Genomic DNA, 14065 nt, shown 5'->3' with positions numbered 1-14065 from the left:
TCATCGCCTTCTACATCCCGCGCTAGTTGACGCGAATCCGCGACACCGAGAGCTGGCTAGTAGGTGTAGACTGTAGATCGAAGGCGAGGCATCGCGAGACTGCGAGTGTAGGTACACACTACTAGTACTCCCATAGTACCATCCCAGTGTCAGTGGCGGGGAAGAGAGAAAGAGAAGGAGCTATATAGAAATTACCAAGTCGTCGAGTCGAACATGAGCTGACTTGAGTGTCTCGCGTTGTTAGTAGCGCGCGGGTCGAGATCCGATACGCAGTGTGCGCCAAGTGTATTGCTAGTGCGTGTGTGATCTCTCTTGTAAGCAGGAACAAGATTACAATCAAGTCCAAAGGACGGGGATTCCGCCCCTCCGACGACACTGCGCGTCTCGTAATCATCATCTCGCGTCAGCTGAGTTGTTTTGTGCGCGTATGCGCGAGTGTGTACCAGCTAGTGAATCGCGTTATCATCTCTAATACGCAGCAGCAGCAGCTAGTGTCATCGAAAGGATGCTGCTGATGCCTGGGTTTTCCCCGCCAAGATGATACGGGAGAAAGGAAAGCAGGGCTACATACTCCAATAATCCACGGGGGAATACCTGGCCCTGTGCACAACACTCGCAGCTATATTTGTACTCTCTCTCTCTCTCTCTCTCTCTCTCTCTCTCTCTCTCTCTCTCTCTCCCTCTCTCTCTCTCTCTCTCTCTGACAGTCCGAGCGGAACAATAGAAAGAGTGTGTTTGTGTATACACGAGTAAAGTCTCGCTTTCTGCGCTGCTCTCCACGTCGTCGTCTATCATTCCGCGAGGAGGAGACCTTTCGCCACTGCTCGTCGAGACGGACTGGCTCGATGGTTCGTACGCACACACAGGCACACACAATATAAACCGTGATTGTTACATGGCTCAGCTCTCGCCTTGACTCTCCGTGATGCTGCATCTCTAGGCAGCTCATGTTTTATTCAGCATTTTCTTTTGTCTTGACTATTGTTGTAGGTAATGTAGTTGTTAGACACTGGCGTTGTAGGCTTTCAACTCGCTCGCTCTCGCTGCTCAGCTGTTCGCGGATTGACGGACGATACGTAGGCCTCTTTTGTATATGGGTCAAGCATGAGTATCGCGCGATAGTGTCAGCACACTAAGTATATGTGTTATACATCATATATCGCGCGGTTGAAAGATTCCGGGATCACGTATTCGCTGATAATCGATAATTGCTTTCCTGGACAACCCACGCGCGCTTGTCTCTCCTTAATCGGATCGCGTGTGGCTGTGTACATACTTGCAAGCGCTAATACACTTGCGCTCATCATTATGTACTGCGATAAATTAACTCGACCAACTTGGAACGGAAGCGCGCGAGACGAGTTTTTACGCTCCTTTTTCCCCCTGTATGACGATGATAATATAATAATGCTCGTTGATAAGAACAACAAATGACTCGTCTGCGCGATCTTTTGTCTCGAGGGAAATCAAACGCGCTCGCTCGTTGACGGATCGTCGCGATCGATTGTATTTCGATGCCGGATGCGTTTCCCGTCTGCAAAAGTGTGCTTGGAAATTAAATTCAAGTGCGGAGCAGGTTGTTGTATACAAGACCTACTTTTGCGCTCGACAGAAAAAGAGAGTAAGACTAGCGCTTAGAACAAAATAAATTAGAAATAAAGGAAGTAGTAGTGAAGACAAACGAGGTGTCGTTTATATTGTTACAACTAGTATCGATCGATCGAACGTTATTGCTATACACACCGCGGCTGATCCTGATAACGCGTTTGTTTGTTTGTTTGTTTTTTTGTCTCGTTCGGATTTCTCGGCGTTATTTTATTATTTTTTCAATTCTTGCTACGGCGCTTATCACAATGATACAACTCTCTCGCCAAATGAATTTTTTCTTCGACGATCGCGACCCATATTTTTTTATCGTACCAACAACCGCGATCGATACACGCGAAAAAAAACGAGCTAGCGATAGAACCTGCATAACGATAGACTATATTGTAGAACGCCAGTGGAAATTTCGAAGCGCACATTATACTGTTCCCTTGTATCGTAGAGAAAGGCCTCCTATATTATTGCACGAAACATCGAGAAAAACATCGGGCTTGTTTTTTTCCCGCACAGGCTCTCCGTATGATGTCAGCAATAGTGCCAGGCGCGCACAATCTCAATAACGATAGCAGCAGCACCCACATCGTCGATCACGAAGCGGACAGGCAGAGGCTGCAGAAAGAGTTGCTCGCCGCGGCGAAGCTGTGCCACGTTCGATTCGGCGGCAAGGCGGAATTGGCCACCGAATCCGACGCCTGTGTCACGCAGCTCTGCTACACGTTCGAGAGGATATTCACCCACGGATTGAAGCCCAGGAATACGGAGAAGTTGCAGAGCGCCCTCAGGTGATTTGATTTCGCGCTCGCGCGCGGACAGACAGTTTTCGGCGCTGATAGGAAAGTTTGCTCGATGCAAAGTTATAAGGAACTTATACCTGCACCTCTGGGCTGCAGAAGTTTCTTTGTGACTTCTGACGAGTCAATTATGTTAACGCTCGTGGAGAGAGGAAGAGAGAACGCCTTGTTACTCTCCGGAGTCGAGGTGTTATGAAATAAATAAGTGTTTGAGTTTATCAAAACTTTATCGCAGCGAGTTCAGCGTGTACAAACTAACGCGCGTATGCGTTATCTGCGCACAGGCATGTGTCGGAGCTGGTCAAGTCGGGAGGCTGCAGAGCCGCGGCCGACGCGGAGGCGTTCTGGCCGTGTGTGCGCGAGCAGCTGACTTGGCACGAGCAGGAGCGCTTCAGCGTGTTGCGCAAAGTCCAGACGGATCAGGGCCGAGGCCGGGCCTGGTTGCGCGCCGCCCTCAACGAGAGATCCCTCGAGCGGCATCTCCACTCCATCGTCAGTCCCGAGGCCATCGAGGCCTACTACGAGCCCTGGGCCTTTCTCCTGGATCAGGACAAGTCCTCGCTGCTGCCAAATGTCGCCGCTGGTGAGTTAGCTTCTTCTCATTGCATATTTTTAGAATCGATTAGCTATAGTTTTGTCCAACCAATTTATCACAGGCCTGACGACGATACTCTTCGCCATAAGAATAGATAATCCAGAGCTGGACGACAGCTGCGAGCAGGCCAAGCTCGCGCGCGCTCAGAACTCACATTCCGAACCGATAATTGCGCCTCCAGGTATACGTGTAGCTATCGTACTTGATAATCACGCCATCGCAACTGCTTAACACGCGGCGAATATCGAAATTAATTGCAGAGCCCTCGACGTCGAGACAAAAGACGCGGAAGAAGGTCCAGACGCACATAATATCGTTCGACGACCAAGACGACGAGGCGAGCGTCAAATTCGACAAATTGGCAGTTAGTGCGGTGTCGACGAGCGCGCCGCCCACCTGCTTGAACTCGCCGAATGCAATCTCCGCCAAAGACTCGTCTCCGGTCCCGTCTCCCACCACCTCGTCTTCGTCCTCCTCCAGGCTGCAGCTACGCTCCGGGACCGATGACGTCGTTCTAGACGTCAAGCCCATCAGCTGGGCCGAGAGGTAAGAATTCGCACGCGCGCGCGCGCACGCGCGCACACCTTATCTGCGCTGTTTATTTACTCGTTGGCACGTGCGCTCGCTCAATTCTGCCGAGCGAGTTTTTATTCGTTAACCAAGCCAACTTGACCGAGACTTGTGTCGTTTGCAGGGAAACGTACGAGGAGGAGAGGCTTTTAACTCCACTGACTGATACAGAGAATATGGGTGGCCTCGTACCTGTATCGCCCCTAGACAACGCTCTCGATGATATGTTAGTTAGCTTACCAAATTATTTAGAAGTAAGTGTCTCGTCGAGATTAATCGAGTTTTGCCGTTCTGGTTTGTATCGGCGTTCTCTTGCCTGCTAATGAGATTTGATTCGATTTAAAGGATAGTGACTCGACGGAGGCTGCGGTCGAAGCTACCGAGCCACTTGCCAATGCACACGCCGACGCCGATACGCTGGACGTCGAAGGTCTGCGTGTGAGGCTTTTAGCGCTAAATGAACTTTTAGAGCAGGCACGCGAAGATGCCATCACGAGTAAGCTGCAATTGGCTCGTTTTCAAAGGCAACACCAAAATTACCTTGAGAAACACGAGCTACAAATTCAAACGCTCAACAGGTTAGCTACCGCTCACGTTTATACTAAAGTTTAAATAAAACAGTTGGCTTATTGATGTACTGTAAATGTAATTCTTCGTTTTTATAGAGAAAATGAATTACTGCGACAGCAATTACGGAAATATGTCACTGCGGTGCAGATGCTCAAGAAGGATTCGGATGCAAATAACGTGAATGAGGAAAATGGCTCTTTGGATTATCACAAAGAATCTCAAGAATATCAAAGTAAATTGGTTCAAGTTGCCGAGATGCATGCTGAATTGATGGAGTTTAATGCCAGATTAACCATGCAACTCACAAACAAGTAAGACCGAATATTACATATCTTGAATGCAATCCACATACAATCTGATAACGTAAATTACCGTGTGATCCAAAAGGGATAGATTAGTGAAAATGCTCCGAGCAGAATTGGAATGTCTTCGAGGTCCAATCAATGAAGAAGACATGCCGACGGAAGCGCCTTGCCTAATCCACATATGGATACCCTCTGCATTTCTTACAGGCCAGCCGTCGGATATTCATCACGTGTATCAGGTGAGAAAACATAAATATATTCCAATGCGATGAATTTCTTCAAATGCAAACATGTGACATTTTGTTTACTCTTAAACAGATATACGTTCGCATAAGAGATACTGAGTGGAATATATACAGACGATACGCACAATTTTATTCGCTCTACAGGGAGCTCAAGAAACATGACGCTATTGTTACGTCATTTGAATTTCCTCCAAAGAAAACTATCGGAAATAAGGTAGGAGATATTTAAATATTTAACAATTTTTATTATTAATATATCTTGTACAGAATCGTTACGATTAAAATATTTTTAACACAAGGATGCTAAATTCGTGGAAGAAAGAAGGCAAAAATTGCAACAATGGCTGAGGCGGATTGTTAATAGACTGTCTCATTGTTCACCCGTATTCTCGTCTCGTCCGAGCAAACAAACTCTCATTGTATTGATGCCTTTTTTCGGGTAAGAACACTCAGAAATCGATTAAACTGCGGATTCTTACAAATCTAAGCGTGGACGTACTTACTTACCATTGCTAATTCAACAGGGATTTTCCGAATAACGAGGAAGCCAAACGAAATAGTTCTGCCAGAAATGCATACTCATCATCACCACAATATATGGGTTTATGAATTATATTTTTAGATAAATTGTAAATATTAAACTAAATATTGTTGATGTAAATATGTTTCTGTAAACGTTACGCGCTCAAGGGAGATGAGCAAACAAACTAGTAGTTGAACAAGTGTGTTTTTGCCTAGAAAATTTGAAATCTCAACTTTTTTAAATTTTTTAATAATGCTATGATTTACAAGAAAGAATTTATATACATGTATAGACAATTGAATTATTTCACTAGTTCTAGTTATAACTTTGAAAACTGTTTATTTCCCTTGAATAATGTAACGCGAGCAAGTATGCGACGTTTTTAGTCGCTTGAGTATTATTAAAGTATACTTTACAAAAATACTTTTTTTATTTTAGTCGTATATTTTTATTTGTAATAATGTATAGAACTCTTAATATTGAAACCTATACAAACTTCATCACAAGCTGGACTTTTTATACAGGATATAAAGGTAATTTTTTACATGATATGGGCCAGGTGCGGATGAAATAAATACATACTTTTAAAATTTTATTTATTTAAGGCGACTTGACAGTAATATAAAAAGGTACACTTTTGTCTCATTTACACTTATGATAAAAATAAAAAAGTGCTTATCGTTAACTTCTATTGGAGCAAGTACATACAGTGTTACATCAACATACAAAACAATACAACTGATCATTTAAAACAGCCGTATATTTCGAAAGAATATGGTAAAATGGGTGTCACTAGTTTTGCGTGAAACAAAATCCTTAAGGGTCGATGAGATCGGTTTTGTAATTAACAAAATTAAGGGGCCATGTACAGGCACATCCCCCCTTGAATCGTATATAATATATCGAATCGACGCAGCAGCAAGTTTTCTCTCTAGTCTTGATCGTATCTGCTTGGAGTATTGTTTATTTTTCTCAAAATATTTGATTTACTAGCGACTACTGTATGCAGTTGAAACCCAAGATCGTTGATGACTGTGCAGCCGGGCGCACACGCATACAACTTAAACATTATAATACTTGATCGATAAATTTGCAGCCAAGAGTTATTCGATTATACCACAATATTAATTTGGCATACAAACTGCCTTATAATTTACAATAGTTTTACAACTCGACAAACTAATTTTGATATAGCCCTAGAACTTGTTACAGTATATCAGAAAATTGTTGGAGAATTCATTTATCACATAAAAAGACCTTGAAAATAGACGTTTGCTAACTGCTGTAGATTGAGAAATATAAAACAAATCTTGACAATAGTGCGATTGTGTTACACTACTTTTGATATTCGTTTTAGTGTTCTGCGTTGAACGAAATATGGGAAACTAGAGTTTACCTAGTCCTAGGGTTACATCAACTGTTATATAATTGACGATAATCATTCTGCTTTTCTGAAACCTGCTCAGATAATTAATTTTTTTATTTCAAGATATGTCGAGAGTATACCGAAATTGTGAACACTGAGTTGTTCACTTAACGATTCACTATAGCCTATACCTACGCTTGGACTATAGGTATTTTCAAACTGGAAATGACAGACTAGCTTTACGTCAGCTTTTTCTTTATTTTTTTCCTCTTATTTTTTGATATATTATCCAATCAACAGGTAATCTTTTAGCAGTCTTTACACGCTTTATTCCTCGCCGTCCGCTTGAAATTTACAACAAAAGCTAACAATAATAATTTAAACACATTATGTCAATGCACGAAAGTTAACAGATGTAGTCTCCAATTTTACATTTAAAACCTGACAAGTGCCGTACAAAAGGGAACAAGCGACAGCTGTTTACAAATCAAAATTGTAGACTGATTAAAATTTTGCGTAAATGTCAACGAGACAATTTAAAATGACAATTCATAATAATCCCAAGTGCCAAAAACTTAATTTATAAATTTAAAAAATTTTAAATACAAAGAAATATTTTATTAAAGTTTAATAATACATACAAGTTGTTTTATATCAACATATTCGCTCGGCGTAGGGTAATTTGATTATTAAATTTTTGGTGTCTTAAAAATTGATGTATAAGAATATATATATATATTAAGAATAAGAATCAAATACTAGTTGCAGAATGCACGAAAAAATTCTTGATGTAACATCAACTTATCATACTAACGTACAAAAATTGGCATAAAGAAGGTTAAGCACAAGTATCAATAATTTGAAAGAAGACAAAATTATAGACCCTCATTGTGCCTATTCTTGGATTTCTCTTTTATAAATAAAATATAATATGATAACGTAATTTTTAAAATCATATAATGTAATAATAATTACCAACAAAATTTGATTACAATTGGTAGCATTATTAACCTAACGTAACTGCTCTGAAATCGTCAAAAATATACATTCTTTTAATAAAATTTTTAAAATCGAAATGACAATTTGGCAAGAATTTAACTCTTGAAAATTTGTATGGTACAATAATGAAATCTTTAATGCGAAGAAATCTAGTTTAAAAAGAAGTGTAAGTACCTTGAAGAAAAGTTTCGCGTCATAAAAAATGAGCATTTGAATGATGATTTGAACGCGCAATTTTACAACATCTCAAGATTCGCTCAGACTGCAGAATTAACCTTCGTGCAACGTATAACAGCACACTATGCCACTCGTTAAATTTTCTACTTGTAAGGCATAAACATTTTTAAAAGTGAGCTGGATAAAAGAGAGCATAGACCAGTGCCAGGTACTTATGTGTTAACATTTTTTTCTCAATGCTAAATATTCATAATAGTTCAAGACAGTAGTCTGCTACAGTGTTTTCTTTTTATATCTCGAAAAAATTTTCCCTCCATTTTAAAAATGATGAGAGTAAAATAAACCTGCTCGAAGCTCGACTCATTATTTTCTTTTGTTATCAAGACTTGCAAGAAAAGAAAAGTTACAAGTAATGTAATATCGCTGTAAAAAATACATCATGTATAGCGAAGCATTAAACATGAAAAATAAAAAAGAGTTGAAGAAAACATTCAAATGGTACTAAATAATCAAGTTGGTCCATTTGACGAATAAAAGAGTTGGCTCCACTTGGCGCCGATTTGTCTCTCGCTTGAGCTTTTGGCAAATCGCAAGTGGAAAACATAATAAGAGTAGGGTGAAAAAGAGAAGAGTTGGGTCTCTATGTGTATCTGTGTGTGTTATGTGTACCGCAGCATTTTTCTCGCTTATAAGAAATAAACGCTATTTATGGATGGTTCAATCGGTTCGTTTTAAAAAGTATCTCAGACGCAGACACGCGTTTATAGTCCAGCGCATGTCGCCGAGTACGCAACGTTCATTAAGGAAAAACGAGAGCCTAGTATCGTCAAGTGACATATGGTGAGATTTTTTATTTTTCAAAGCCTCACACAAGCGCTACAGTTATTCCGTTGATGAGAGTAAGTAGTGTAAAAAATTACGTCAATTAAGAAAAAAAAAATATATCTGCTATATTTGCTAAACGCATCGGTATAAAAGATATACAGTAATGCGTTATTATAGTTCTAATAGCTCCTTTCCTGTAAAAATAGTTCAATTTGCATGTCGCGTTTATGACTAAAAGTAATTGGAGTTTGCCTAGTATTGACTACGTCAGTTCGTTAGCTTATACTTTGTTTATTATCGTCGACTTTTAAAAATAAAAAATCTCACGTTTGAAATGCACTTCTATCTGCGACTTGAGTCAGTTACAGCGACATAACTCTGCTCCCACGTGCTCTCGCATATGCTATCACGGACATCGCACTTGCACACATACGCACACGCGCGCCAATGTTTCGAACTATTGGTTTCTTCATCGTTTCTTTAATTCCTCGGGTATTCCATTCCTGTCATCCGTGAGCTGCCGACAAGTGCCTCGCACAACGTAACGCACTACTCGCTCGTTTTTTTTTATCGATACGCTTTATATATTATCAGCTCCACCATCTCTCGACTCATTACTTGTCACGTGTATATAATTATCTAGACTTTATTATTTTCTTCCTGTCAACGCGTATCCACTCGCACTGCCAAGTTACATGCCGCTTCTTCGCTTGTACTCTTACTCGGATTACAAATCTAACTTGATACGCAAGTTTGAAACACAGATTCTCTCATACAGGCCTATGGCATTGCTGTTTATAATTATTTTTTTTTTTTTGCTATAGAATCAGGCAAGCTTGCAATGGAATCTAGATTATGACCAAGTATCTCAAGTTTTCGGAATTCGCATGTGCTATCCATTCTGTTTTTTTTTTCATGCTTTTATCGTTGGGTCTCTCTCTCTCTCTCTCTCTCTCTCTCTCTCTCTCTCTCTCTCTTTCTCGCTCTCTCTCTCTCGCTCTTGCATATACGCTTACATTCGAGCGCCCAGTCAATTAGCGCCAAAAACACGGTGGCCTTTGGGGCAATTTCCGAATCATACATACAAGTATACAAGTTCTCTTTCAGTATCAGATATTGCGAAATAATGAACGATAACAAAGGGAAACCATATAAAAGCATTTGATTTCGTTTGATTATTACAATTATGAAAAAACCGTCGATGTGAGTGACACATCTGCATCCTTACAAGATAAGATAATTGTATAAAGTAAAAAAATTATCGAATATGCATGAGCGTATAAAATAATAATACAAAAAATTGTAGTTATATAGTAAAAAGAAGATTCAAGCACGTTTCCATTACCGCGTTGTCGTCGCAAAAGAAAACTGCGCTCACGAGCTCTCGGAAGCTCCTCATAGGAGAGCAGTGCGAATGGGTACTTTTATGTACATATACTGGTGCATACGTACTTTTCTCTCTTTCTCCCTCTTGCATTCTCTCTCTCTCTCTCTCTCTCTCTCTCTCTCTCTCTCTCTCTCTCTCTCTCTCTCTCTCTCTTTCGCTTCTTTTTAATCTGTGTAATTTTGTATTAATGCTTCCAACATTCAAATTTAATACTTTTCTCGTTATTAATTATCATTCTGAATATTTTCATTCCTGCGTAGAAAATTAAAGTCGTTTAGGACATTTTTAGCACTAAATTTAGAATACACACAATTTCATTAGTCTTAATTCTTGTAGAACACAATGTTTATTCCTAAACGTTGTTTTTTTAATTATCACAAATTATTGTTCCTCGTACTCATCATTATTGTGTTGCCTTTCCATTTTTCTCTACACTTTTTTGTTGGATATTATTAACGGAGGTCAAGAGCCATTCGAATACTTTGCGCGTTTACGTTTTTTGTTTCTTTTTTTTGTCTACGTCGATGCGATTAAAAATTTTTAATTACAGAATCATTTGGCCCAAGATGTACCGCTCGAGCCACACTGGGAATCAGCTACTTTTCTTATCGGTAACTTTACGTTGCCCGTCTAGGTAGTCGTATTTTTTAAAAAGTATATGTATTGGTTTTCTTGTAGAAGATATTCACTTCCTAGCCACAGTGTTGATTAAAGAAAAATATATATATATATATGTATATATGTATATATCATATTTATACCAGTCAGGTTTACGCAATTTTTCGCTGCAAGGAACAGCCAGGGACTATGGATTTGGAGGAGGTGTCGTCGGCGTCGTGTGCGATGAAGGCGTCGCACTAGTAGCCATTGTCGGGCTAACAGGCTGCTGCAGCGGAAGGAATGCCGATCCTAGGCTTGGTTTTAACTGGAATGCTACGCAAGGCTTTGAGCAATAGTCGAGTTTGCTCAAATCAGCCATTGGTCGCCTGAAAATTAATGTTTTCATCGATCTTTACTCCTCAGTTCACTGATATTTCGAGCTTCTAAAATTACGAAAGAATCTTACCTAACATCTTCAACAAATTTAGTATTGACTTTTTCACAGCCATCGGGTGGTTCCCTAGCAAGAAACCTGTTGATGTGAGGGGATGTACCTAAACGTCCTTCTCTTTCCTGCTCTGGCGTGGAGCCACGACTTCCACCTGTAAAAATAAATGTAAGGTTACATTTTTATGAGTATTAAATATAGATTTACTATGAAGACCGTGCGTGATGAAATTAAGGTTTTAAAATTAAAGTATTTTAATGTGCATATATTGTAACGTTGGTTGCAGCAACTATACAATGATGCTTGTGCTTGAGATAAATATGATTAGGTTTTAAAAACTGAATGCATGTTCTAACATTTTTATAAATTTTTTGAATTGTCCAAAAAAAGCATGCTTTATCATCAATAAATAAATAAATAAACAATAAAATGTCTAATTTTACGACTCGAATAAATAATCTCATGCAACTATTGCAAATCACATATATCCTGTAAAAAAATAAATTATAAAACTAAATTAATATTTTACTGCCAACAGCCAGATGTACACTAGAATAAAAATACAAAAACAAATAATAAATACAGCCTGAGTTAAAAAAAAACAAGCTTTTTAAAATTGTTCTTATGTGAGCCAACCTTGCAGAAGGTCACTAGATGGACGGGATACATCCATTGAACCTGGTATCAGTGGTGACTCTGAGTTCCTAGATGGAGGGCCTGTCATTTTACAGGCATCCATGAATATTAGTTACAAGTCATAAAACGTATTCTATGTTCACTCAATGGTCGAAAATCTTTTCAGCTAAACCATAAAAACGTGTAGAGTAATGTGTGAACTTTACCTGAAGAGTAAGAACTGGAGGGAAGATCAGTAGCTGGTGTCTGTGTGTTGACACTGTTGACACTGCGATTAGCTCTGAAGAGATCAGCCAAGGGTGCCCGATGTCCCTCTGGAGTTATCTGATCACGATATCTTGCATACTGTAATTGATTAAGAGCATAATTTTAACAATCAATGAATTTCGTATTGTTAGGTATTTCATTGATGAAAGAGTGAACAAACCTTATCCTCAATTTGATAATCCAAATCACTTGAGTTTCCTGTGGATTTGAGCACTAAACCTTCGATCTCTTGGTTCAATCCTTCAATTGAGGAACGCATTGGAGGCCTTATTGGTTTGACAGGTATGTTCATAGGACTTGCTTTTGTACTTAAACTGAATTGATTGTCTGGACACAAACAAGCGATAATAATTAATGATCACGCACAAGTATACATATCAATCAGTAATCTGAGTTTAAACATGCTTCAATACTAACGGGTAGAGGTCTGTGAAGCAATACTGGGCAGAAGAACCGAGTGATCCCCAGGAAGTGCTGGAGGTGGACCACCAGGCATTATGAGACCAAATGCAGCTGTTCTTTCTCTACTGCTAGTTCCCTCCTTGTTTGTTCGTTGCAGCCTTGACCCAAAAGAAAACACACAAGTTGAAATATAAATGAGGCAAATTTTCATAAATATTATTTTTTACTCCAGAATCCATCAACTCTACATACCGATGCCTAAAGTACTTCTCCAGCTTCTCATCAGTCATAGTTTGTTCTGTGGGGTGACGGCTGTGAGTCTTGCGTGGCTCATTGGAGCACTCATCAGTCTAGGGGGTAAAAGCCAAATATTGCAGCAGCGACCCTTCACATTCTCAAGCAAAATCTCAAGTGTCTTACCTGAGTGGCTTTGTCCACCCGGAGGATGGTGTGAATGTAGTGCGAGTCACGGGGCCATTGTCCCTTGAGATAAATGGTGTCCAGCGAGGCAGTCCTCCGGATGTTCTGGCTTCCGCTGAGACTGTCGCTGCAGCGACCACTCAGAGTTTTTGATTTAGCTGCAAAGTAGCCTGCCAGAGCGAAACCAGGTTATGAATAAAGCACAGAGAGTAAGAGAGAGGGGGGGGGGAGGATATGCAAACCTTTGTAAGAGAGCGAGCCGGGACTGCGCTGCCCGGAGCTGGATGTCTCGGGGGAGATGCGGGCCCGCCACGCGTTCGCGTTCGTGGGCGAGACGGCGGTAGGGCTGCTGCTGTTGCTTTTCCTGAGCGAGGCGGCGCTAGCTTGGGGCGGCTGCTGCTGCTGCCTGCTCTGTCGCAGAAGCGAGCTGACGGGCAGGGTAGCCCGCATCGGGCCCTGCTTCGCGCTGGAGCATGGCGAGGACTTGCGCATCCGCTGCGACGAGGCCGACATCTTCTCGCATCAGAGCTCGCTCTCGGCGCACGAAATGGAATGTAGTCGCCGCCGCCGCAGGGGCGTCAGGACGCTGCTGCTACTGCTGGCCGGTGGCTGCTGCTGCTTCTCTGCTTATCGAGGAGAGCCGAGCCTAGTAGAGACTTAGAGAGAGAGAGAGGACGCGACGCCGCGCGCGAGCGAGTTAGTGGACTGTAGGTTTGCTGGTGTAGAGAGATCGCGCGAGACGACGCGGGGACACACACAAAGTGCTCTCGTCGCCGCGTCCTGTGTCGGAGCACAGCCGAGCCGCTGCTGGCGTACGTACGTACGTACACTCCACGCACGCTATAGTACGCAGCTATAGCACTTGCACACACACACACAGACACACAACTGGTACTCGTTTCTTCTCTCTCTCTCGCGCGCGCGTTCGCGCACACCACACAACGGCGAGAGTATAGGCACTCACTCGCGTCGCGAGTATATACTATATAGCTGCTGTGCTCCGCACGCGCGCTGATCCGAGCGGAGGCCCAGAGCAGTATGTGGTATAGCGTATAGCGTGTGGGTATACGTGCACGCTCAGACTTTACTATAGCTCGCGCTCGCGAAAATTGAAGAGCGACGAGGACAGCGCGGAGAGGAGAGACTAGAGAGTCGGCCGCGTCACGTGACCACTCTCCACGCAGCCATTGCTCGACGCAATCCCTCTCTCTCCCACTCGCGCTGACGATCGCGATTCGCGGGAGAGCGCGTCCTCGTACTATACACACTACTACGCGCGAGCGCCGCCTTCCATTCACCAACACACACACGGCTGCACGTACTATGCGAGAAGA

At 41.6% G+C, this 14065-nt stretch overlaps 2 protein-coding genes across 5 annotated transcripts; one reads left to right on the top strand and one right to left on the bottom strand.

Annotated features, from left to right (window-relative positions):
* Positions 1 to 29: 29 nt before the first annotated feature.
* LOC100123150 (sorting nexin-29) lies at positions 30 to 5627 on the top strand. 2 transcript variants are annotated; one of them, XM_001606709.5, is made up of 12 exons: positions 30 to 848; positions 2116 to 2387; positions 2681 to 2979; positions 3053 to 3172; positions 3252 to 3537; positions 3686 to 3815; positions 3907 to 4139; positions 4227 to 4442; positions 4519 to 4675; positions 4755 to 4895; positions 4981 to 5120; positions 5206 to 5627. In XM_001606709.5, the coding sequence occupies exons 1-12, from the start codon at positions 846 to 848 to the stop codon at positions 5288 to 5290; spliced, it is 2082 nt and encodes a 693-aa protein (XP_001606759.2). In that variant the 5' UTR covers positions 30 to 845; the 3' UTR covers positions 5291 to 5627. The 2 variants fall into 2 exon arrangements, with proteins under 2 accessions (XP_001606759.2, XP_008212616.1); XM_008214394.3 differs by having other exon boundaries at positions 243 to 627.
* Positions 5628 to 5783: 156 nt separating this feature from the next.
* LOC100187590 (glucocorticoid induced transcript 1-like) lies at positions 5784 to 13924 on the bottom strand. Of its 3 annotated transcripts, NM_001134313.1 has the most exons (10): positions 13902 to 13919; positions 12974 to 13142; positions 12732 to 12901; positions 12564 to 12661; positions 12327 to 12475; positions 12070 to 12236; positions 11849 to 11987; positions 11643 to 11723; positions 11025 to 11160; positions 10764 to 10944 (listed from the first exon to the last, which is right to left on the bottom strand). In NM_001134313.1, exons 1-10 carry the CDS (start codon positions 13917 to 13919, stop codon positions 10764 to 10766), a joined length of 1308 nt encoding a protein of 435 aa, NP_001127785.1. The 3 variants fall into 3 exon arrangements, with proteins under 3 accessions (XP_031778367.1, XP_031778368.1, NP_001127785.1); XM_031922507.1 differs by having other exon boundaries at positions 5784 to 10944; positions 12327 to 12469; positions 12974 to 13924; XM_031922508.1 differs by lacking the exon at positions 11643 to 11723 and having other exon boundaries at positions 5784 to 10944; positions 12327 to 12469; positions 12974 to 13922.
* Positions 13925 to 14065: the final 141 nt, after the last annotated feature.

This window comes from Nasonia vitripennis, chromosome 2, assembly GCF_009193385.2.
Source record: "Nasonia vitripennis strain AsymCx chromosome 2, Nvit_psr_1.1, whole genome shotgun sequence".
NCBI classification, from domain to species: Eukaryota; Metazoa; Arthropoda; class Insecta; order Hymenoptera; family Pteromalidae; genus Nasonia; species Nasonia vitripennis.
This window is presented reverse-complemented; position numbering and strand designations above follow the sequence as displayed.